This window comes from Marmota flaviventris, chromosome 13 (genome assembly GCF_047511675.1).
Source record: "Marmota flaviventris isolate mMarFla1 chromosome 13, mMarFla1.hap1, whole genome shotgun sequence".
In the NCBI taxonomy this organism is placed as follows: domain Eukaryota; kingdom Metazoa; phylum Chordata; class Mammalia; order Rodentia; family Sciuridae; genus Marmota; species Marmota flaviventris.
The window spans coordinates 81,009,808-81,035,083 of record NC_092510.1 but is presented as its reverse complement, the minus strand read 5'-3'; the positions used below and the strand labels follow the sequence as shown (position 1 = coordinate 81,035,083).

General features: G+C 47.6%; 1 protein-coding gene and 1 pseudogene across 1 annotated transcript in view; one reads left to right on the top strand and one right to left on the bottom strand.

The window, feature by feature from the left end:
- Nucleotides 1–24,661, top strand: part of Ptpn3 (protein tyrosine phosphatase non-receptor type 3) — a 109,675-nt gene extending 85,014 nt beyond the window's left edge. The window contains exons 20-26 of the mRNA XM_071600826.1: nt 6,451–6,541; nt 6,813–6,874; nt 8,812–8,958; nt 17,871–17,999; nt 19,010–19,155; nt 19,646–19,781; nt 21,134–24,661. Coding sequence (XP_071456927.1) covers nt 6,451–6,541; nt 6,813–6,874; nt 8,812–8,958; nt 17,871–17,999; nt 19,010–19,155; nt 19,646–19,781; nt 21,134–21,211 — 789 coding nt within the window. The 3' untranslated portion in view covers nt 21,212–24,661. The remainder of the gene's footprint in view (nt 1–6,450; nt 6,542–6,812; nt 6,875–8,811; nt 8,959–17,870; nt 18,000–19,009; nt 19,156–19,645; nt 19,782–21,133) is intronic.
- LOC114098790 (POU domain, class 5, transcription factor 1-like) lies at nt 11,064–12,135 on the bottom strand (annotated as a pseudogene).
- Nucleotides 24,662–25,276: the final 615 nt, after the last annotated feature.

Sequence of the window (25,276 nt, the reverse complement as noted above, 5' to 3'; positions counted from 1 at the left end):
TGGAGCACTGGCTTCCTGGAAGCTTGCTCTGAAGCTTTCTTTCTTCTTCTTCTTTTTTTTTTTTTTAATTGAGGGAATTCCCTCGTCCCTCCCATGGCTTTCAGTAAACAATTACATATGTGTTCCAGAAAGCATTTGGTCCCAGCTGTAACAAAATCACACTTAATAATAATCAACATTCTGGAGTACTCTGGGATCTACCACATGTATTTCACATATGTTGTTCCAGTACTCACAGCAGTTCTGTGAAACAGGTGACAGCCAGAGTTATTAGGATTTTTTATTTATTTTATTTTTGGTGCGAGAGCTGGTACGTACTCTACCACTCAGCCACAAGCCCAGGATCAGAATCAGGAGAGGGAGAGGCAAAGAGGTTGTCTGGTGTCACATACCTAGTCAGAGATAGAGCCAGAATTATGATTTATGTTAAAAAAATCCACCTGGGTATGGGGGTGCATACCTGTTGTCCCGGCCACTGAAGAGGTTGTGGCAGGAGGATCCCAGAGTTCGAGACCAGCCTGGGCAGCAGAGTGAGACGCTGGCTCAAACACTTACCTACCTACAAACAAACAGCTCTAGTCCCCTGGTGGCAGCAGTTCACCACTGACAGGCGTGTCCCAGCTCCACCCAACCTCCAGAGCTGTCCGTCCCCTATCGTGACACTGGGCAGTTGGGCAGCATTTGTGACTGGCCTCAAATGCTGTATTTTGTTCAGCCAAGATCGGGTTTTCTTCTCTGTAGGATGGTTCTTGCCAGGTCCTTGTCGGCAGCACATCCAGGACGCTGTCCTCCTTGAGGACTGTACCCGTTCGCCACAGCTTCCTTCCTCCCTCCCTCCCAAGAGTAGCTTGTGGCTTCACCCACACTGCCCCGAGTCGGAGTTCTGTTGAAGCCAGGGCAAGGCTATGCGTTTGGTTTATGGCTTCATGGATAAAAACTCAGTGCTGATGCTCAGCTGTCCATTGTTTGAGAACCAGCTTTCCAGCAAACAAAAGAGCCCTGTGTTCATGCCATCCAGGGACCACGTGACGGGCAACTGCCTCCTTGCCCACTCTTAGTTAAGACCTCTTTGAAGACTCCTTCTGATAGAAAATGAAGAGTACTGCAAGGGAATGCCTCCTCCCCAGATTGACGGATTAGAGCAGTGGCCACAGGACACCCAGTGTCCTGTCCACTCGTGTACCCTCACCCCTCCACTTCAGCATCGTCCATCCTTACCAAAACCCATTCCTCTCTTTCCCGACCCGTGCTTCCTTAATTGGCACCTACCTTGCCACTGTAGGAACTACCCGTTAGTGTCAAAACAAGTGACTCACGAGCAAAGATAGCTGAAAACTGTGAGAGGTTTAAATCAACACACGTCAAAATTAATGAGGGCAATGGTACCTTCCAGAGTAGAGCCCACCCATCAGAGTGCACGTAAAGCCAGGTGTGGTGGTGCACACTTGTAAGCTACTCAGGAGGCTAAGGCAGGAAGATGGCAAATTTGAGGCCTACATGGGCAGCTTAGAGAGAGTCTCTATCAAAATAAAAAGGGCTGAGGAAGTGGTAAACACGCTGGGTTCAGTATCCAGTACCCCCCACCAAATATATTTTTTAAATGGTTTTCCTGGCCTGGGGACATAGCTCCGTTGGTAGAGTGTTTGCCTTGCCTGCACAAGGTCCTGGGTTCAATCCCCAGCACCACACACACACACACACAAAGGAAAAGAAAAAGAAAAAAAATGGTTTGCCATTTTTTTCTCATTTTTTAAAAAAAGTATCAATTTAGTGTGTCTGGAATAGATAGATACACACAGGGGCCCTTGAACGACCCTGTGTGCATCCTGTGCATCCATGTCACGTGCTAGGACTTGCCCCGTTTGTGTGTGTATGTGAAGGAGACGCCACCAGTGTACTCGGGAGTACGCCAACAGTAGAACGTACATCTGGGACTGGACGTTGAAAGACCACTACTATCAAAGGTCTCTGTTAAGTGTCCATTTTTGCTATGACAAAATCCACCTAAAAGGAGGGAAGGTTTATAGTTTAGTTTGACTTGCGGTTTTGGTGCTAGAAAACGACGGAGCTTTTAGCATAGGAGCCTTCAGGGGACATTTAATACCCAAACTATAATGAAATCCCCAAATAACTACAACCATGTCAGCGCAGCACACCTGGACAGTAGGTAGAGGCTGCAGGTGCCCTCGAGACCATGAGACCTCTGGCTGAGTCGATATGAAGAAAGGGGATGTCCCCAGTGTGGACAGGCTCCCTGGGAGTAGTGAGTTGTTAGCTTGTCCATCCAGTGGCACCAGGAAGACACCTCTTGGGGCCTTTGTGAAAGGTGAGTGCCCTGAGCTCTGTTCCACAGCACCACGTCCAAGAAAGCCACAACTGCCATCTCTTGTCAGCTTCGTTCACGTGGTTTGCACCCCCTTTAAAGCCACAGATCCCATGCTCCCTTCCCACTGCCCAGCATCTCCTGTGTGCCAGGCACAGTGCTGACCTCGGGGCTCATGGCGGTGAACAGAACAAGCAGGCTTCCCACAGAGATAATGGTGTAGTTGATTCAGGGGACAGTCACTGGGAGTCCCAGTCATGGCTGAAGCTGGCTCTGGCTCTTGTGGGGCATGGAAGGGACTGTTCTTGCTGCTTGCGCTCCCCTTGCCCGAGGTCCCCTCGGCCCCCTCCCTTTGTTCTCCTGCCTCCCCCTTCTCCAGTTCTCAGCCTTCCAGAATCCAACGAGAAGCCCGCTTTGTTCTGGGGTTGGTGGAGGTGTCCTTTGCTTGCCGGGAAACCGCACGCAAAGCAGAGATGTCTAAACTCCAAAGCAGGCCTTCCGGTCCACCCCGCCAGTGTCTGGCGGTGTAGCGCCAGACAGCACCAGGTCCTCTGCTCAGCTGTTTGTCTTCAGAGGCCAGAGCTGGAGATGCTGATATTACAGTTTAAATACTGCTGTTTCTTAGCAACCCCTCTCGGCCCGAGATTTTCATAATTTACCCTTAGTTTCAGAGCTTCTTAGAACTTCACTCTGATAGGTGAGAACATGCATTTTAGGTCATAAAAATTCATATTTTCAGCAGGGCATGGTGGTGCACACCTGTAATCCCAGCGACTCAGGAGTCTGAGGCAAAAGGATCGCTAGTTCGAGGCCAGCCTCAGCAATTTAGCCAGGGCCTAAGCAATTTAGTGAGATCTTGTCTCAAAAATATAAAAAGACTGGTGATGTGACTCAGTGTGTAAAGCACCCCTGGATTCAATCCTTGGTACCAAAAAAAAAATTATTCATAAAACCAAGTGATTTCTTAAGTGCTTGTCCCCATGACCCTGCCTCCCAACCCCTGGCTGCTCCCATTTTAAGACGACAGAATTTAGGGGATCTACAACTGGGAGATCTTGTCTGCCTTACACACCTGCAGCCTGGGAATAATGGAAACAAATGCTGTTTTTTTCCAGGGAATAGTTACTTTATGGGTCTTGTCTCAAATTCTGGCCAGTGTCCTAACGCCTTAGTCACTGCTCCGTCCCTGGCATGCCTGTGTTCCCAGCACGTCCCACTCCACTCTTATCAGCCCCGTCTCAGAGCAAGTTCGTACACCCAGCTGACCCAGCAGCCCACGGGCAGAGAAGGACCTTGAAAGCCACCTTTTCACACTCCTGAGACTATGCGCTTGAATCCTGTTCCCCTGAATGGCGTCAGTCCTGTTCAGCGCCAACCTTTGCAGAGCAGATGTAAACACGATGGCTTTTTTGGACTTCCTAAAGCCAAAGAAGTCTTGGCTTTTGATTTGCTCACCCAGCTTTCCCGGAAAATTTTGTATTTTATAAATAGATTTGTTCTCTTTTTTTCGCCCTCACTCCAGTCATGAATTTAAAAAATAATCATTATCATCATTCAGAAATAGCCCAAGTAAAAAAGTCTCCCAACTCCCATCCCATTCAGTTTTTTCTTTGTTGTAAGTTATAGATAACAATTTGGTGTGCATCCATCCATACCTGTTCCTGTGTTCGTGCTCATATATGGTACACACACATACACAAGTGCACACACACAGGATTGTGTGTTATACACCCCGTATACACTCTGTATGTGCTGCTGTTTAGAATCACCATCGTGTATGTTGTTTTTTTTTTTTAATACACAATTTTCATTTAAAAGTAGATGAAGGGATGTTCTTCCAAATCTGGACTTTTAGCTTTTTATTTTTTGTACAGAATTTTAAGGTCTGACTGTGCTATAATTTAAGTCAGAACTTCCCCTTCTTGGGGAATGTTCGGGTTGTTACCGTTTTCTGGTTTTCCATGAATAAATATTCTGCTGCAGGTAAACTTCTCTGACATGAATCTTTATGAATTCTTGTTGGATAAATCCCAGAGCATACACATTTTAAAATGTTTCTCTGCCATAGTACATCTTTAAAATTTTTAGTGTTCTATAGTCCTACTACTGAGATACATTTAAATCATATAATTAAAGCATTTTACTAGATCTGTTTGTCTGCCAGACTTTCTCAAGGTGACTGCATGTATATCTTTGTTACATAGAAGGTATATATCTTTTTACCTCCAGGTTAGATTTACTGGTTGCATTCACATAATTGGATTTCCCTTCATACATTTAATCAGTTAGAACCAAAATGCCACTTAGATAAATTTGACCCACTCAGATGTCCTCCTTCTGCCAGAGTCAAACTAAAACCTCCAATAAATCATGACTTTATTTCTAGAATGAACTCACAGAGTCCTTTAAAGCCTGCAGATGTTTAAGGAGTAGTTCAGCAGCTACTTGATTGTTATGAACTGAAACCATACAGGTGATCAGATCAGTAGCCAAGCTCTTGTAGAATTCAGAAATTCAAAATAGTCAGTAAATATATAAAATATAGCTATTCTTATGACCCCAGGTCTCCATGTTAATTCTCTTCTAATAAATTCTGTGTAGTTTAATAAGAGCAAAGCAGAGTAAGAGAGAAGCCAGTTTGCTAAACAATACAGCTTGCAAAAATAAACATAGTAAACTAGATTATTAAGTTTCATCTTTATAGAGAATATCTAATGACATGGAGAAATGGATACTATCTAGTAAATAAGGGGACAGGCTTTAAAATTAGGGCAGTGTTTCCAGAACTCCCCCCTCCCATCCAGTAGGATGCTGGGTCCTTCATGTCTAAATTAGCCTGAGAAATACTTAGCTGATCAAAATTAAACTCTGGGAAGACCTGTCTTGTTGGAGATTCATAGAACATCAGGTAAATCTTTGACTTTGCAACTTTTTTGAGAAATACCTACTGCCTTCGTTTAAGATGCTTGGTTTCCATTGAATATAGTATGAAAAAATATCGATATTTTTTGTCTTTAAAAATGTAGTATATAATATATATATATATATATATATATATATATATATATATATGTATTGTATATGTTTACATTGCATACTTAGGTATGTTCATATGTTCATGTACATATATGAGGAGAAAACAATAATCTGGAGAAGATAAATGAAAAGGTCATCTCAGAGTTGTGAAATTACTGATAAGATTTTTTTTCTTTAAATCAGCCTGAATATCCCAAATTTAATTAAAAAAAAAAAAAACAGAAAAATTAACACTTCCAACATTGAAAAAATTGTTTCCATAGAACAAAGGGCTTAACTTTAGTTGTTCAAGTGGGGGAAACTGCTGTATAGAAAAGAAAACATAAGTATTGGCAACAGATGTGTTCATCCTCTTATTTGTTATCTTGGGCAAAGCATCTATCCTCTGACTGTCACTTGCAAAATAAGAATAATTGTAGTAACTCCCAGAGGGCTGTGGGGAAATCATGTCATGCACTATATCAACCTATTTGATATGTGCTTGTAGATACACAATTTATTTTAAATTTTTGGTAGTGATTGCATGTATAAGGAAATAGTGCTTTAAACAGAGTTACTGTATGTCAGACAAATGTTTTTACTTTGGAAATAAACTTCTAAAATGATGAATGACACGCTCTGGCTCTTAAGCAAAAGATGTGGTTCATTGAGTTGGAGGGAAATGGGGCTCAAAACTAATTCAGGTGATCTTTATTAATTTTGAGTCAAAATTCCCCCACACACATACATCCCACCACCACCACTATTTGCTTTTAGCATGTGTCAAATTGCCAAGGGGAAAAAAAAAAGTTATCAGGACCCATTATCTGTGACTCAGATCCCCACCTGTGACTTCCCCCCACCAAAGATCCTCAAATGTAAAACATTAGTAAAGGATTTAGTCAGTTTCTCCTAGAACTGTAGAATTTCTTTTTGGGAAGATTTTTTCCCTTAATATGTTAACAACATATAATCACTTTAAAATGTTAAGATTTTGGAGCCATGTATGGTTAAAGTATATTTTCACATCCTACTTTCCTTAGCTGTCTTTTCACAGTGATTTTTTTTCTTTTTCTTTTTTTTTTCTTTTTTGGCCTCTCTTTGTCATTTAGCAACTCTACCGAAAGAAGCCAGGTTTGGCCATCACATTTGCAAAGCTGCCTCAAAATTTGGACAAAAACCGATATAAAGATGTGCTGCCTTGTGAGTATCCGGCATGAATGCCTCCTTCCCCCCCTACACTGAGATAATGTTTCCCTTTTTAAAACAGATTGTCTGGTATTCTGGAGCGATTTTCAGTGTGTCTGTAAACACCACCGTCTTTATTGCAGCCATTTCAGACTCTGAACAGTTGGGGAATAGTGTTTATGCTAATGAGGCAAGAGCTGCAGATGGGGCTGGGAACTGAACTCTTATTTACTTGGGATGATAAAAATAACACTCAGAATAATCGGTAAATTTTTCTCTCCCACAGATGACACCACCCGGGTATTATTGCAAGGAAATGAAGATTATATTAATGCAAGTTATGTGAATGTAAGTTAGGAAGCCGGGTGGTAAGATACAGCGCGTTCATCACTCTAACAAGGATGGGGGTGGCCTGCGGGGTGCTTGGCAGTTGACAGTGCTCTCCTGTTCACGGCCTCATTTCAGCTCAGCAGCCATGTGAGGGAAGGCAGAGGGGTCTCAGTTTTACAGAGGAGAAAACTAAGGTTCAGAGAGACTGAATAATTTGGAAAGCCGCAAAATGAGATAAGGGCAGGAGGCCTTCAGTGTTTCTAATTCCATTGTCCACACACCTCTGTATTTGCTGCTTGCTTAGGTATTTGGTTTTGCTGGTGGTATGTTTGTTACTTGATGTGGTTTTCCCCACATTATTAGTGTCATCCTGCCTAAATATAAGAAAAACAATACCTCTTCTGTACCTAAGACCCAAAAGAGGAAAAGGAAAAGGTACATATGTTTTGAGGAAAGCATTCATTTTTACTCCGAAAGTGCATTTTGGGCAATTTACTTGGTCTCTCTGAACTTCAGTTTCTCCATCTAAATCCATTGTCAGCACACTTTTTCTATACAGAGTCAGAATTTGGTCTTTGCATTTAAGATGCTACCATCTAAAAATGCTGAAAACTACTCTTAGCTTATGGCCAGCAGATTTGACCCTCAAGCCATCATCTGCCAAACCCTGACCTAAACAAACATGACTTTTCAGACTAAGTCTCAGGTTATAGAAGTGATCAAGAACTGTCCTGGAGCTGGGGTTGTGGCTCAGAGGTAGAGTGCTTGCCTAGTACACGTGAGGAACTGGGTTCGATCCTCAGAACCACATTTAAAAAAAAAAATGAAATAAACATATTGTGTCCACCTACAACTAAAACATAAATATTTAAAAAAAATAGAACTGTCCTAATAAAATTTGGTCTGATCATTGATCCTATTTATTCCAAAGCATCTATGGGATTCATAAGCCCTCACTTCAACATTCTTGATGTCTTAAGAGCTGAGAATCAGAAATGGGTGGCCACCCCACAGAATCCAGTCTCTTTGTTTTATCAAGTGTCAAGGAAGCCATGAGCCCAAGCACTAACCCAATCATGAATTGGGATCCTTCATTTACCTTCCCAACCTAAGAGTGAATGAATGAAGTTGCCAGTCCAAAGCACAGAGGGCTCTGAGTGTTATTGCATAGAGAAGACTCAGCGCAGAGGACAAAATGAAAGAGGAGCAGCATGGGAAAATGTTGGTCAAGATGGACCAACTTGGGCTGGGGCTGGGGCTCGGTGGTAGAACGTTCACCTAGCACGTGTGAAGCCCTGGGTTCGATCCTCAGCAACACGTAAAAATAAGTAAATAAAATAAAGGTATTGTGTCCATCTACAACTAAAAAAATAATTAAAAAAAAAAAAAAGATGGACCGACTTAATAACATTATCGTTGGAAGTCATGCAGAAAGCAAAGTGTGATGAGTTGGCGGTATGAACCTGTATTATCCATGCCACCAACTCTTGTCTGCTTTGAATAAAAATAAATATTTCCTGCTCTTAATTTCATGGCACATAAAGGGTAGCCTAATTAAAGCTATTTGAAAAACAATTAAATGAAATAATTCTGATAGAAATTCCTTCATGGGAAAACTTGGTGAGGATCCGTGTGTCCTGCTGAAAATGAAGATAATGGGTAGTAGTTATATTTAGTAGAAAGCAATGAAAGTCACTTAAACTCCATGTTGAAGGGACATTTCTGGGTTTTGCCAACAGAGTGTCATCCACTTTAATCTTAAAAATATTAATGGTGGCGTTATCATCAAATCTTTTTCAAGGATTTTTAGCAATAACTTTCTTTGATTTTTCTTATTCACTGTGGATTGATATAATGGTTTGATGTGATATCCGCAAGTAGAAGAGTTTAAAATGCAGAACCCTGTCCACCTTGTGGAAGTCACAGATTGTAATCCCTTACCAATCTCTTGCTAGATGGAAATTCCTGCTGCTAACCTTGTGAACAAGTACATTGCCACTCAGGGACCCCTGCCACATACCTGTGCACAATTTTGGCAAGTCGTCTGGGATCAGAAGTTATCTCTAATTGTCATGTTGACAACTCTCACAGAGCGAGGGCGGGTAAGTAGATCAGCTTCCAATTCAGATGTGTGCAGTGTCGCATCATGTTGTATGGAGCATAAATCTTGGGCTGGAAGTGGCCTCCTGGTCTAGCCCCTTCATGCCCCATAGATCTCTCTGGTTCCACCAAATGGCACCCCCAAGAATGGGAAGCTCAGCCCCACTCCTGCCCACTCCCAGCATGGATTCAATATGTCAAACCAGAAGACAGTTCCTCTTGCCTTACCCTATATTCTCAGAGCCCCTGTGTTGGCTGGGACAAGTGCTCATTTTGAAAGGGCAATGTGTACCAGGTAAATGGTGGCTGTGAATAGGAGAAATTATATTATTGTACCATTTTCCATAGAAACAGTTCCATGATCCTGTAACAGAAGTCAGTATATAAGTGATACTCCTATCATGCTTCCTTAACTTGTAGATACATCTGGATGTCTTCTTTATGAAATATTCAGAAACACATTCCAAAATCAAATAGAAATTACTTTTTTTTATAATATCTTTTTTATTTGTATGTAGTGCTGAGGATCAAACCCAGGGCCTCGCACATGCTAGGCGAGCTCTCTACCGCTGAGCCACAACCCCAGCCCTAGAAATTACTTTTGAACCCCCTGCTTTGAGTGATCTCTGTGCCACTTCCTCCCATTGATTCCCTCCCCAATGTAGTTCAGAAAGCCAAAATAATCCACATTGAAATTGAGAATACCTAGGAATTGATAAGGCTACTATTCTTGAGGAGATAAGTCTACTTTCTCGCCTGAAACAAAATAAGAATTTCTACTAATTCCACGGAGCCCCATGGATTGCAGAGGGCTTTTACATATATGATCCTAGATAAACTGCTCCCTACCTCGACTAGCACACTTCCAGGATCCATCCTGTTGATGTTCAGCTCTGCTTTTTAAAAATTCCCCCTCACAATGAAGATATCTCTTTTAACCTTCATCCCATTTGGTTCTGCTACATGGAAGACACAAAATAAGTTCCTCTTCTTTTCTGTATCAACTTTTTCAATATCTGAAAATAACCCTGGGCTTCCATTAAACCACGGTCAGCAGAGATTATGTGGACTTTATCTTGCGATTGCCATTGAGCCTCTTTTTCCTCTTTAGCGCTTAGGCCCTTAGCTCTTGGAACCTTTATCCAGCACACTAGAGCCAGACTGGGATGAAAACAAGGTTCCTTTTGAGCAAGTTACTTAACCTCTCAGACCCTCGGCTTCTGCTAAATGTACGATGGAGATAATAATCATGCCCACCTTGGAGGGTTAGTGACAACTAAGACAATGCAATATTATTAGCTTAGAGAACTGCAGGTTTCAAGTGTCCAGCAAATGTCGGGTATTTAGCCCTCAGATCTGGTTTTTGGGGGCATCCTTATTTCTTTGCATCAGTTATGATTCTTAGCTCTTGTTGATCACAGAGTTAGTAAGAATCTCTCATCCCTAAGTCAATGATGAAAAATCATACAGTCAAGAAACAGTGGAAACTTCCTCTAGAATACTGTTCTTCAGAGGCACTGAGAACGCACTTTGGGGAGCAGTTGTTAATCCTGACAGCCCTGCTCTTGTTCCCTCCCATTTTTGCTTCTCCTCTACCCAGTAACCATGAGAGACTCTCTGAGGCTTGACTGATTTATGTGCCAGCTCTGTGGCGTCACTTCGTCTTTTTGTCTGGAAATTTCATTTTTATCTATTTTTGTTTCAGTTGTAATTTTTTAAGATTTATTCTAATTAGTTATACATGGCAGTAGAATGCACGTTGACACATCATACATAAATGGGGTATAACTTCTCATTCTTCTGGGTGTACATGACGTCGAGTCACACTGGTTGTGTTTTTGTTCTTTTTGTTGTTGTTGTCTTTATCTATCTGCTGTGTCCCAGGCTTCTTTATTTAAGAACAAAGTATGAGTGATGTGGGGATTAAAATCAAGAGCATGATTGAACTTCACCTTCCCTCCAACCAGTTCCCCAACTCCTCACCCCACCCTTTGAGCTTCCAATTCCTTAGTGAATGAAGAACTTAATCCCAAAAGCCCTGGTCCGGACTCCAGGTTCTCTCTCTCGCTCCTCTGGAAGGGGAAAGTACCTGGGAGAGGCAGGTACCTCAGTTTGAATGCATGGGAGAGCCCAGAATGGTGACAGAGACAGAGGGAAAGGCTTCCCCCCTCAGGAAAAGGAACCGGGTAGTAGAGTGTGGTGAAGTGAGGGCTTCCGTAACCTGAGGGGCCCTGGGGCCAGAGGAAAGGATACAGGTCCCCCTGAGAAAGGAGAAGCTGCAGCCTCAAAATCCTCTTGTTGGGAATAATCAATGCTTGATCGTTTGCCCTTCTAGCACTGGTTACAGAACCACACTCGGACCACGTCCTTCTCAAGCCCTAGCTGTTCAGCAATGTGGCTGATCTGCTGCAGTGTGGGTTTTGGGCACTGCAGGAACATGTTCTCCAGGTTGCCTCTCAATCGGTTCTCCATACTTGTTCGCTTTCTCTTCCGGGCTTGCAGGAGGGTCTCCGCTTTGCATATCTCCTGAAGGTTCTCATTGTTGTCTGCTTCCTCCACCCACTTCTGCAGCAGGGGCCGCAGCTTGCACATGTTCTTGAAACTGAGCTGCAGAGCCTCAAAGCGGCAGATGGTCGTTTGGCTGAACACCTTCCCAAAGAGAACCCCCAGGGAGAGCCCCATCGGCCTGAGTATATCCCAGGTTGATCCTCTTCTGCTTCGGCAGCTTGGCAAATTCCTCGAGTTCTTTCTGCAAAGCTTGGATATCTTGGGACTCCTCATGGTTTTGATCCACCTTCTCCTTCTCCACCTTCACAACAGCAGGGTGAGCAATGCAAGGCTCGGGGGAGGCCTCCTCAGAGTTGCCTTCCATCCCAGCTCCCACCTCGATCTCAGGTTGAGAGGTCTCCAGGCCACCGTTGGGGGATCAGGCCCTTTCCAACCTGAGGTCCACAGTATGCCATCCTTCCACAGCACTCATAGGGCGGAGGGCACGAGGGAATCCCCCACACCTCCGAACCTAGCCCAACCCCTGGCCCGATTCCTGGACCACCGGGAGGGCCTGGGAAGCTTAGCCAGGTCCGAGGATCAATCCAGCCTGGCTCTGGCCCTCCCAGCCCATCACCTCCACCGCCCGGAGGGGGTGAGAAGGCAAAGTCCGAAGCCAGATGTCTGGCCATGGGTTAGAAGGGCACCCCAAGCCGGGGCCCTGAAAAAATAAGGGCTCACCAAGGAAAAGCTCAACACCTCTCCTGTTTTTGTTCTTAATAAGAAATTACTTGGACCCTTTTTGAAAACGGGTAACTCCAGCCAGCTCACAGTACCATCCCCTCGGTTTCTCTAAAGTGCCTACAGCTTGCTGGTTCTGTCGTGTAGTGGGTAAGGAAGCCCTAAAACCATACTTTTTGAATTTAAATTCTCGCTCTGCACTTCCTGTGTGGCTTATAACTGTGTAAAATGGGAGTAACCACAATCTTGTAGGATTGTGGAGGAATTGAAAGCTAACATGAGTAGCTTCTTGTAAGAGTGCTTGGCACACAGAAAATATTATATAAATCTTAGCTGGCAGTAGTAGTAATTTTGGTGCCACATTAATGACTATTATGAGGACCATATTGTGATATTATTTATCATTTTCTTCGAATTGACTTTCTTCTACTTTGATAAATTTCCTTTGAAAGATATTTCTTAAAGGGAAGTCTGCTGGTCTATATCACTTGCCATAAATAAAAGGTATGTGTAAAAATATGAAGACCACCAATTCTAAATAATCTTGCCTTCCTCAGCTCTGAATCTGAGGCGCTCTCTCGGTTATTATAAAAATAGAATTAAAGTATTAGGTGATGTTAAAGTGGTTTTCAACAAGGATTGAGTATCTGTCTTTATGGCAGAATCAGAAATACCGTGTGAGAAAGCACGTCTCCGCATGTAGCTGTGTGTGACTGACGCACACCCAGTCTCATAAGGTGGGAGGCGTCCTGCGCTTGGCAGGCTCTAATCTGGGCCATTCTGATATTTCACAGCTAGTGGACATCAAGTCTTTTGCCTTGTCATTTTGTGCTGTATCTGCCTGCCTTTGGTCCCCTGTCCTGTCTGCTGGGTGCCTGATCCTCCCAATTTTCTCAGGGCCTGGTGCCCCTCTGCTGTCTTGTGAGGTCTTTAGTTCATAATGCAGCTCTGTAGAGTCTGCATCAGAATCCAGTTGGGCAGCTTGGTGCTGTCCCCGGCCTCTTGCCAGTCAGGATTCTCTTTCCCCTTGAAAGTCCACCGTGCCCTTCCCAGTTGGATAGCCATTCTTCTCCTTGGAGAAAAGGCGGAACGGGCAGTGACAGGTGATCTGCCCTGGATGGCAGCCCCTTCCTTCCCTTCTCTGCCAGTCCCTTTGTGCCCTCCGAGAAGCCTCACCCTCCTCTGTCCACTCTGCCAGGTCCTGCCCCTCCTGCTCCTTGTTCCTGCCCTCCTCTGCTCTCTGTTGTGGGTGGCCTCTCTGAACCCGAGCTCATCTGAGGTCTCTGTGACCTGCACGTTTCTTTGTTTCTGAGCCCTTTCTGCCATCTGAACCCATTCCGCTCCCGGCTCTTTCCCGGTCTCCCGTGAGGCCTGGCGTTCCCTCAGCACCTCTGGCCTGGGAACTTACTCTCTTGGTGATCAGTTGTTAGAAACCTGTTTTTCCAAACTCCAGGGTGTGTTTCCCCTCTCCTGTTAAAACCCTTGGGTGACCCGAGCCCTTTGTCCTACTGTCCCTGACTCCTCGTCACACCCCCCAGTTCTTCTGCATCAGGAGTTGGTCCTTCCAGGTGAGCAGCTTTGCCCCTTTTTTTCCAAAAGGTGAGATTTCCATCAGCTCCTACTTCTTTTCTCCCCTGCGGTGCATTCAGTAGAGTAGGACTCGGGCAGGTGTGTGCTGGCTGGCGGCCCCACGCCCCCCGTGCTGCCTCTGCGTTCTGGGGGTGCAGAGCCACGACCTCCAACTCCTGGGAGTCAGGCCGACTCTCACCTGTGGCTCGCTTTCATTTCTCCTTTCTTCCGTTTCGTGCAGAGTGGTTTTCGTTGTGCTGTCCCTTGAGGCTCGGGTTTCCCCCTTGAGGTATTGCTTTTCATCTGGAAGTCACTTTTCCTCATTTTCCTTCCATAAGGCATTTCTTTGGGGGAGAGATCCGTTTTTCCATCTACGTGTGAATAATATGGATAAGTTTTCTTCTCATTTGCCAGTCACTTAAGGCACAGGCTTTGGGCTCAGTGGAGGCATTTGGCTTCTGGAACCATCATTTAATGGGGTACACGTGGACAGGACTCAAAGCCTCGGTTTCCTTGTCACTAGAAAGGAGTGGCAATGCCTGTCTTCTGGGTTGTTTGGAGGGTTCAGAATGAGTTGCATGAAGCCTGTCGTGGGTGTTCTGCGTGGCTAGTGACTCTGGATCTCATTGCCTTCATCTCCCTGCACCAGAGGCAAGTTGTTCTGCTGATCCGAGTAACAGTAGAGACTGGGATTATCGTGAGGATCCTGTGACGTGTCAGGAAGAGGTTTGGAGCAGCACAGAGTTCTGTGGGCTCCCACGCGCTCGTTATCCGTTAACCACACTGTGCCTGGTGACATGTGCACAGGGACAGGAGGATTCTGCCTGGGAACCTCTCGGTCAGGTTTTGTCCTGCCTGCCGGGTGGTTCAGCAAATGGAGCTGGGCACTGACTCCTGCCACCCCCTGAACCCCAAGCCCCTCTGCTCACTGACAAGACATGCCTACCTGAGTGTCGTCACAGATGGTGCCAGAGTCACCACCCTACAAATGCACACGTGCAGGCACACGCATGGCCCGTCCCTCTGGCCCCCATCCCAGGCACTTGGCACTGGTCACCCAAGCAGGAATCTGGTGCATCCCTTCCCACACCTACTCACCATGGGCTGCCACCACTGACCACCTTTATGACCCCCAGTCTCTGTCCTGTGTCCCCAGGGCCCCTGCCTGCTGTCAGCCTTTGCATCTCCCTCCCAGGAATAGCAGGGACTTCCTGCTGGTCCCAAGTCTTCCGCAGTCTAGCTCAGGCAGGGACAAGCTTTCAGCCAGACCTTGCCTTGGTTCACACTGGTCCTGTGTTTTCCCGTGGTGCCCCTCAGATGCTCAGAGCACCGCCGCCCCAGCACCCACCCCAGACCAGCTTGTCCCTCCTGGGAGGTCGTATCCAGGTGTCTTCTGTTCCCTGGCAACACCAGGGGCCTCTTTACCTTGAGCAGCCCATGCCCTCTGCCCTGATGATCCCTGCCTGCCCCACCCAACTGGGGAACACCCTCGGCCTTCAGCACTGAGCTCCTGTCCCCTGTCCAGGACATCCACATCACCTCCCACATGACCTACCTCTTTCTATGCCTTTTCTCCTTCACACCTTCTGATGGCCAGATTTGAGAGCACCTTGAGGATAATGACAAGCACATCTCATTCATCACCACGTCTGCAGGGATGTGTGTTGACTGACTAAGCAAGAAAGCAAACTTCATCATAAAAGTTGGGTCCATGCCTCTCCCCTCAAACCCACGTCCATCTTCCTAAGATAACGCTCCACCCCCTCCAGGAACACAGTCTTCAGCATGTCCCCTCTGGTCCAGACAGGCACTTCTTTTCCAAAATCATTTCAGTGGCCAGTTTTCCCTTCCTGAACCCTCTTCTCAAAGCCTCACTCGGGGCTAGAAGCGATCCCTGCTCAGCTTCTGAATCCAGAGGAAAGAGCCTCTGAATCCTGGCAGCAGCCAGCTGGGGCTTCGTCTCCAGCAGCCCCATTGCCCGCCGACCAGCTGCACTGACCATTGTCCCTCCAAGCCCTTTGTGTGGGTTACCTGTTTAATCCCACAGCAAGTTCATAGCCCTGGAGTGAAACTCCCTCGCCCCAGTGCCTGTGTGGATGACCTGACTGATTGACTCTCTGAGCTTCAGTTTACTCATGCAAACAGAGGCCTTCATAGTACCTTCCTCCGGCTGTCACTAGGCCAAGATAAAATAACATCCATGCAAAGCCCCCTCCCATACCATTCAGACGATAGTATTGATTATTAATGTTATTAACAGTATTATTTTATCTTGGCCTCAGAATAACCCCAAAGAAAGAACTGTGAATACCTCTGAGTAAACTGAGGCTCAGAGAATGAATGAGCTTATATCAGGTCATCCTCATAGGAACCTGGGGCATCCCCTGCATCCCCTCCAGCAACAGTCATATAGAAAGGCTCAAAGAAGTTAAGTAACCTGCTCAGGACGACACAGTTGCTTAGTATAGCGTATTAACCAGGATTGAAACCCTGGATCTCCACAAACGTCTTGATCTTCCACTGCACCCCAGTGCTTATTATACATCCAAACGGACCTCAAAATCTAAATTTGATCAGCAGTAAAGAGAGACCCAGTCCTGGCCAGGTGCACTGTAAAAACCCTCTGGGAATTCAGGTGTTTGTAGCTCTGCCTTGAACAAGTTGATTATTTCAAAGAGCATCTGCCCCCAGTTTTCCTGCGGGCAGGACCCTTGGGAACTATAACACAGGGCCTCACCTCCTGTGCAGGTGAGGACGCAGGCAGATGCAGAGCCCTTGGGGGCGACTTAAATCCCTTCTCTACCCACAAGCAGCCCTTTGTGGTTAAGGAAAGTTGGAAAGCGGTTCCTAACCAAGACACCCACATGTACTGTTTCCAAGTAAATTCTCAACTGCAACTTTACAGCAGTGTATTTTAATTTCAGATATTCACAGTGATATTTGAAACTAAGGTCAGGAAAGCTGTTTCCAGACAAATTGCTTGCGTCAGGATTAGCATACCACTTTTCTGCTCTAAACAAATGTAGTTTTTACTTAAGTCAGTGCGACTCTAGGCTTGGAGGCAAATATTTTTTTAATGAGTGAGAATTTGACTGACAGGAACCGGACTGGGAGGGGCAGCTTAGCCCAGCGTCTGACCTAGAAGCCAGAGGCGGCGGCATCAATGGCATATGGAAGACACTGCGGGGTTTGTGGGGGGGGGGTTAGGGCATCGGTCAGTCTGTGGGGAAGCCATGGGTGTTTTGAGAGACACTGTGGTGTCCTGGGGATTGTGCTGAACAGGGTCACAACACTCTGTGACCTTGGCAAGTCACTGCCCTGAGCCAGGATCCAAGTCTGCTCTGGAGTCTCAGTGCCACAGAGAATTATCTCGGAAGTATTTGAGGACCAGGAGATGCTCCCCACGTGAAAAGGGGTCTTCATTTCAGCTTGGAGATTCCTTAATCTGGATTTCTAGAGCATCTCTGAGCCCCCTTTACTCGGTTGATGCAGACCCATAGCAGCAGTAACAGGGACTGCCATGGGACAACCCCACCTTGAGCTCCCTGCACACCCTCTCCAGCTGTCACCGTCCTCCAGGTCCTCAGGCTGATGCTGTCTCCAGCCCTCAAGTGGAAAATGTGAAAATGAGAGGGTTTGTGAAACCATAGGAGCTCTCTCTGTGCTCTGACCACTGTGCCTGGGGCTCCCCTCTAACAGGCAAGGTCAAGGGTGGAGGGCTGAGGTTACAGGGGCTCTTGGAGCTGGGAAGGGGCCTGCAAGACCTGGTAGGCCTGAGAGGGGTGGGCGGTTGGGTGGAGGTTGCTCATAAGCCCAGGTCCGTGTCTGATCATTTTCAACAAATGAACCTTGGAGAAGAGAAGTCTCTTGTCCTCTTCCTACAGGCTCTGTCCCTGGGCTGATTGGCCTCTGGCCTGCCGACCCCCACCCACTTGCTAAAGGAGGAAGGAGCTTCCTCTGTGTCCCCATCCCAGAACACACACAGCAGATGGGCCTTGCCTGACTCCTCTTCTCCCACCAGCTCTCCCTGGGACGCCTGCCCAGCCAGCCTGTCTCCCGTGGGCTGTTCCCGCACACACCCCACAGAGGAAGCTAACCTGCACTCGGTTTCTTACAGACCAAATGTCACCAGTACTGGCCCGATCCCCCTGACGTCATGGACCATGGCATCTTTCATATCCAGTGTCAGACAGAGGACTGCACCATCGCCTATGTGTCCCGAGAAATGCTGGTCACAAACACAGAGGTAAGCAGCGGTCTGCAGGCAGGTGGAGGGGCAGGGGGCAAACCAGCAGCCACTGTGGTCCCTGCTGGGGCCACACCTTCAGGTCTGCCCTGTTTTCACCTGATGGAGCTATTAGTCAGTGCAAGACTCCCAGTCCTAGAGCCAGTACCAGGGTGCACTGTGGCACCTTTTACAACAGCTGAGCAGGGGAAGCAGCCCTGTGTCCATCAAGTAATGAATGAGTACACAAAATGGGTCTATCTGCACAGTGGAATAGTACTCAGCCTTTAAGAGGAGGGGGATTTCAACACATAATACAACTCAGATGAACCTTAAGGATGTTATGCTAAGTGAAATAAACCAGTCACAGAAGGTCAGAAACTGAAAATTCCATTTATGTGACATACCTAGAACAGTCAGATTTATAGAAAGGAAATGATAGTTGCCAGGAGTTTAAGGAAAGAGAACAATCGGGAGTTATAGTGTAATGGGTATAGAGTTTATGTAAATAGTGGTGATGGTATCACAACATTGTGAATAAGTGTAACTTGTTGCCCCTGGACCTTACATTTAAAAAGGGTTAAATGCTAAACTTCGTATGCATTGTGCCACCGTAAAAGAAATACATATAAAGGGGCTGAGGGTGTCATTCAGTGGTAGAGTGGTGGGTTTAGCATGCTCAGAGCCCTGGGTTTGATCCCCAGGGCTATAAAGTGTGTGTGTGTGTGTGTGTGTGTGTGTGTGTGTGTGTGTGTGTGTCTCCAGCTGTGTGGGCCTGTTGCAAGCACAGCTGGAGCTAATGGAAGAAATCACTGTAGGCTAAAGAGTTGGAAGGCCACCCTCCAGGAGGGGGCTCAGCTGAGAAGAGGATGGGTGTCTTGGGAGAGTGGGTGGATGTGGAACGTGGCAGGGGCCACAGCAGAGCTGTGCACAGTAGGAGTCGGAACACTGGGCCCAGGGGCCCCTGGACGGTGTTGGGGACGGGGCCCACCACCAGGACTGATTCACCGAGGCCACCGCATGTTCCACAGACTGGGGAAGAGCACACGGTGACACATCTCCAGTATGTCGCATGGCCCGACCATGGTGTGCCCGATGACTCCTCGGACTTTCTGGAGTTTGTGACCTACGTGAGGTCCCTGCGGGTGGACGGGGAGCCCATCTTAGTTCACTGCAGGTACTGCCGCTGTTTTGCCTTATTATACCCCTGGGGAAAGGCCTGGAGAAGATTGGCAGGCACCAAACCGCCCTAAGCCCACCACGTTGTGCGTTCTCACCAAGCTCTCTTTCTTCACCGTTTCAAAGTATTTGGAATTTTCAGGAAAAAAAGATCATAAGCATGTACGTGGAGCCCAGAGCCCAAGAGGAGAGTCCTACCCTCGTCTCTGTCTGTCCTGAGTGTGTCTCCCTGGGCCCTTCATAGCAGATGGAAATAGCAGAGGGATTGGACTTTGCACTCAGCAGTGGGCTTCTCCCCAGTAGCTGAGCCCAGCCTCAGATGGCCTTTGCCCCTGCCATGAAGCCCGCCTAAGTGTGTCTTTGCGTTCCTGGTGCCCAAGCGAACAGGCTCCTTCTGAGTAAACGCAGGCACTGCATCAGGGTGTAGCTGGGCTGTGCAGAAATGTTCCTCGGGCAAATCTTGAGTCTCTGCTCCTCTCCCTCCCCAGTGCTGGAATAGGTCGGACTGGCGTGTTGGTCACTATGGAAACAGCCATGTGCTTAATTGAGAGAAACTTGCCTGTTTACCCCCTGGATATTGTCCGGAAAATGCGAGAGCAGCGCGCCATGATGGTGCAGACGTCCGTGAGTACAGACCAGCAATAAAAAGCCTAATGGTGGCCGGCACTTCCTGAGCAGCTGCCCTGGGCCAGGCCTGGGTGAAGGGCCTTATGGGTCATGAGATGGAGGGTCAAGGGAACTGAGCCCTTACCCACAGCTTGGGGAGTGGGGGTGTTCACAGTCCCAAAGCCCACAGCCATCTGTCCTCCCAGGTGTACTGCCCTCCATACCCACAGCCTCTGGCTGGTTTCTCCAGTGCCCTGTCATCAACAGACTTTCTAAAGCAGACTTTGGAAAGTCCTAGAGGAGGGCCCCTCAGGCACAACCCCAGGCAGTGAGAAGGAGGGGGTCGGCAAAGGCAGGAGCTTGGACGGCTATGAGAGTCCCCTCGCAATTGTGAGCCCTTGTGGTTTATTAGTTTGTACCCAGGAAATGTGACTAAGAGAAAAGAAGTGGACATGTATTTAAGGCCACTCTCTGTCCTGTTTTGTGATGGAGAAGACCTCATTGCCTGTCAAGAAGAAAGAGTCCTTCCTCTTGGGACTTTCCTTCTTGGATATGCTCCATCTCAGTGCTCTGGTTTTTTTCCTTCTCTGCTTCTTTAAAATGCGCCCGAGGTCTTTGCTAGCGCAGTCGGCCCTTGGTTTCCATGGGCTCTGCAGCCAAGGATTCAGCTGATTGCAGATCAGAAATATTAGGAAAAGTTGCTCCTGCAGCCAGACACACACAGACCTTTTTCCTTGTCGTTATCTCCTCAACAGTCCAGTATAGCAGCTATTCACGTAGCTTTACATTAAGCATTATAAGAACCTAGAGATGATTCAAAGTATATGGGAAGATGTGTGCAGATTTCATGCAAATACGCCAGGGGTTCCTGTATCCCATCTCCCATGAACACCGAGGGGCACCTGTAATAACCATATCCTGCAAAACATCCTCAGTAGCTTTCCTTCTCAAGACAAATCCAGACTCTTTGCCCCACACGGGGAGCCCCACAACCAGATCCTGGCTCACCTGAGCACCTCCCTCCTCCACACACCCAGGGATTCTAGGACAGGACTCTGGGACCCCGACTACACTTCTCAGAACGGCCCTCCTCATCGAGGGTTGTACTTTTGCAGAGTGGCCACCCTGCAGGGACCTTAGTTCTTTCCCAGACTACTGCTGCCTCCTCTGTCACACAGAGGACCCTCTGCCCTTCCCCCTCTGGGGGCAGCTGTCCTCATCAGGTGGCACACCTCCCTGGTGTGTCTCTTTTGCCGAGTTGGTGCCGAGGGAGCTGTGAAGAACAGCACAGAGAGTCAGCCTGCCTGCACAGCGTGACACGGGGTTCCTGGTGCTCCTGACCTGACAGCGTCCCTTCTCTCCTTTTCCAGAGCCAGTACAAGTTCGTGTGTGAAGCGATTCTTCGCGTATATGAAGAAGGCTTAGTCCAGATGCTGGATCCCAGTTAGGACGACTGTGAATCGTTCATCCCTCGTTCCCGAGGGCATCTTCCCTAGGAGAGCAGGACACACCTTCCTCCAGAGGCGGGGAGAGGAACCGCCAGCTGTGGGGAAGGAATGAGCACATTTGAACCCAGGCACTTTAAATTTTATAGGAAAGGGATCCTGTACACAGGAACCGGTGTAGATATGCATGCAACTGTGGCTTCCTTTAGGCCCAGAGAGAAATAACAAGGGATCCCAGTTTGGACCTTCCTCCCCAGACATCACCACCCCACTGTTGGCCACCCTTGTGCATACAAGAGGGGCTGGCAGCCGTGCTCCTGACCTCCCCAGAAGCTGGACAGCATGGTTCTTCAAGGCTGCATGGTGTTCTGTGTGTTGATCTGGGTAGGACTCGAGGGCTGAGCTCCTGTGCATCCAGGCAGGGCTAGAGCAATGCACAGTCCCACCCCGGTGCCAAGGAAGCCCTGGTGAACGTCCCACACACCGGGTGGTGGCCATTCAGGCTGAAGGACAAGCAGCGCCCTGCCTTTGTCTCAGCTCCATGCCCCTTGCGATCTGCGATCTGCAAAGCACCCCTCCCCTGCCCCTCCATCATCCCCCTTCAGGTTCATATCCAGTGCCTGAACCAGATTAGTAACCTACGTGCAGGAGAATTTCCAACCGAGACTGAGAACTCCACGCTCGGCGTGATCCCGCATCTTAGCGTTAGAAGCAGGTGTGTGTCACCTCTGCTTGCCTCATCCTGGATTCACGGACACCAGGACCGGGACCCCTGACTACTGAATCTCGTACATGGACTGCTGCTACTCCGAGCTCTTACACTTGAAGAGACATGTTCCCCCGAGGGGGACAGGATCATAGCATCGAAATATTCTTTGGCCCTTCTAAGAAAAGACCTGCTAGTAAGTGACCACGGGAAACCCTGCTTGCCAGGAGCCCCTGTTGGCGTGTGTGCCTGCACGTGCGCCCCGTGGAGGTTGCTCAGGATTCCTGACTCGATTCAAATTACCGTTGAGTTTATATAAAGAATGAGTCTCTGTACCGAAGAACAAACGTGTGCATTCACCCTCAGTTACAGCGGTCTCCGTTTCATTTCAGAGGAGAGGATCAGACTATCTGAATATAAACCCAATTTGATGTTAATTTATTCTAAGTACCCCATGATTTTGATTGTCCTAAAGAATTCTGCCTCTGTGAATACTGTGTTCAATTTTTTTTTTTTTTTAATTTGTGACAGGACTGTAGCAAGTTACTATTTAAGGAAAATAAATTACATAAACATTTTAATGTGGTATTTTTAAATAGCAGTTGTTGTGTATCCAAAAGAGGAAGCTAAGCCAGTTTCTTAACGGTGTTTATAGAAAAAGGATGCTTTCCTGTTGTAGCCCACAGAGATGAGGCCGTTTTGATATCAGGAAACCCTGGACCAATGGAATTGTTCACCTGGTTGCATGATGGATAGGGACCTGTCCATCGGGGACCAGGTTTCTAAAGATTCTTTTATCTTGCATGCTTCCTGTCTCTTCCCCATGCATATTTTACTGCTGTCTGGCATGGGTGGGAGGAGGTGGCGTCAGCACCCTAACCCTGTGCTGTGGAACAAGACGCTCCCGGCAAGTGGAGCTGAGGGCGGGAGCCTGGCTCTGTTGCCACTCAGCCCTCTCTGACCCGCTCTCAGTCTAGGCACTTAGGAGCTGTGCTTCTAGCTCCCCTGTTTTTCTCATCTGTGAAATGAGAGACAGTACCCAGGACTGCAGATTGAACGTGAGCCTTGAATGAGCTCCTGCCATCCGTGTGGATTTTCATTGGTTGCAATGTAAACGGACACCGAGATGGAAGAGTTACTTGGAAAAGTGTCCTTCTCTGTGATGAGCCCAAAACACCTCCAGCAAGTGGAACCCAGTGGCTTTCTATAAGGAAAAAAAAAAAAAAAAGTTCTTCCAAAAGGACAAAGCAAGACTACAAAGGAACGACCTATTCAATCTGGACGCTGAAAAATTCTCTGAGAAAAACACGGAAAAAGAAGGAGGGCACGCAGGGTACATTTCAATGCCACCGGGATATTTAGCACACCGTTGCCGCCGGATAAAACGGAACATCGCCCTGTGCGCAAACATCCTGGAGAAGCCTAAACACCTTCCGAGATTTGTGTTCCGTTGTTTTTTTTTAAACCAAGCATTGAATCTGAGTGCAGAAACGCTGCCACCCTGGGTCCCTACATTTCTAGAAATCTAGCCGGAGGTTGCAGCCAGCCTTTCTCGGCCACCGTGCAGGCGCGCAGCTCAGACCGGCACCGTTGCCAGGAACAAAATTCATGAACTACTTTGAAGAAAATGATCTAAAGACAAGAAAATGATCTAAAGAAGCAGCACATGCAAGTGCAGCCTGCAGAGACGGCAAAGTAAAATCCACAGCTCGAGCTCCCAGCCTACCCCCTTCCGCCCGTCGGCAGTTATTCTTAAGAGGCCTTATTTTCCTCCTAAAAGCAGCATGGGAATCAGGGTAAATATTTGGCCTGGGAAATTTGACTAGATGAGAATGGAGAAGACATTTATTTCCTATGTTCTGGAGCTTTCCGGAAAGCCTAATTAGACCCACTGATGTGCCTGATTTACTAACTTCATCGGTGTCGCTCTAGAACCTGCACTTGGTGGTTTGACTCTCCAGAGGAAAAGACCCACATCACTTTGGTTGCAGGTAGGACGTCAGGATGGCTCCATACCAACTTGCGCCAGCCCCTAGCTTCGTACTGAAATGCGCTTCTAGGTCAGCGCAGAAGCTATTGCTCCTCTGTTGCTGGTTGGGCTTTTTTTGTCTTCCTCAGAAGTGATCATCTGGGGAAAGCAACAGGTCTCTTCGTGGCGAAGAGGCAGCAGCCATGGGGGAGGATCGGGAGACGCAGGCTCCGTCCAGACCTGGACGCAGGCAGAGCACAGTGGCCCTCGGTTTCCTTTGAGTTAGAAGGGGACGGTGGGCTCAAGATTTGCCGTCCTGAGAGTCTGATCTTCCAGAGGAGTGAAATTGTTCTTTAACCAAAATGTGTAGCTACCAGAGACACGTGTGTCCCACTTCTGTGACTTGTCCCCACGAGGTTGTCCCTCAGACCCTGGCACTGTCGGATGTAGAGATGGGGGTTGCCGCCCTCTGGTTCTCGCCTGTCATCCTAGGCCGAGAGCAGCCTCAGCTTCACTGGCAAAGCATCTGTGGCCTCAGCCTGGGGAACCAAACCCGGGAGCCAGATGCCCGGCTCTCCTGCCATCTTGGTGGCTCCCGTGCTGTTCAGAGCAACCAAAGGATCATGTTAAGCCATGTTGTTTTGAAAAGCATCTTAATGGATCAGCAATATTTTTTTTTCTGTAAGTTGGGAATGTTTTTCATACTGACCTGTACTGTCAGCGACGACTCTACTGAAAGCTGTTTGATCAATATAAAAGCGTTCGAGCTATGCAGCAACGTGACTGTTGACATCTTTATTCTTTGTCTGATTTCTGCAAATGCTTCCATGACTGACCTGCAGAACTTGTTTGTTTGTTGCCCCCTATTGTCACTCTTTGGGCAGAGGGTGCTCTCAGCCTGTCTTGTCCTCCCTGGTTAGGAAAATGACCTCCCACACACAGTGCCTGTCTCTGCCCTTACCTTGGGTGACAAATTCTAGATCAGAATTAGGTTCCTCTCTTGTGACAACAGTAGCTTACACCAAGTCCAAGTGTACCCTACATTGCACAGGGCTGCCAGGGTGGCTCCATGATCAGCACGGTCCCAGGTTCCTTCCAGAGTGCTGCTCAAGGTCCAAGGTGGCCACCCAGCCGCCGTCACCTGCTGTACATCCCATTGATCAGAACTTACTCACCGGGCCCCGCCTGCGGGGGAATGGTTCTCACTCCAGGAAGCCATGTGCAACAGAAGTGTGGTTAGAGGACCCCCCTCCCCCCCTGCACAGGAAGCGAAGACACCCTAAGTACTGCCAGCTTAGGAGTGTGGGCGGTACCTGCCATCTGACCGTTGCAGCTGCCTGCTTCACACATCCTGGCCGAGAAGTCTGCTGCTGCCCAGCCTGGCTCGTTCCCA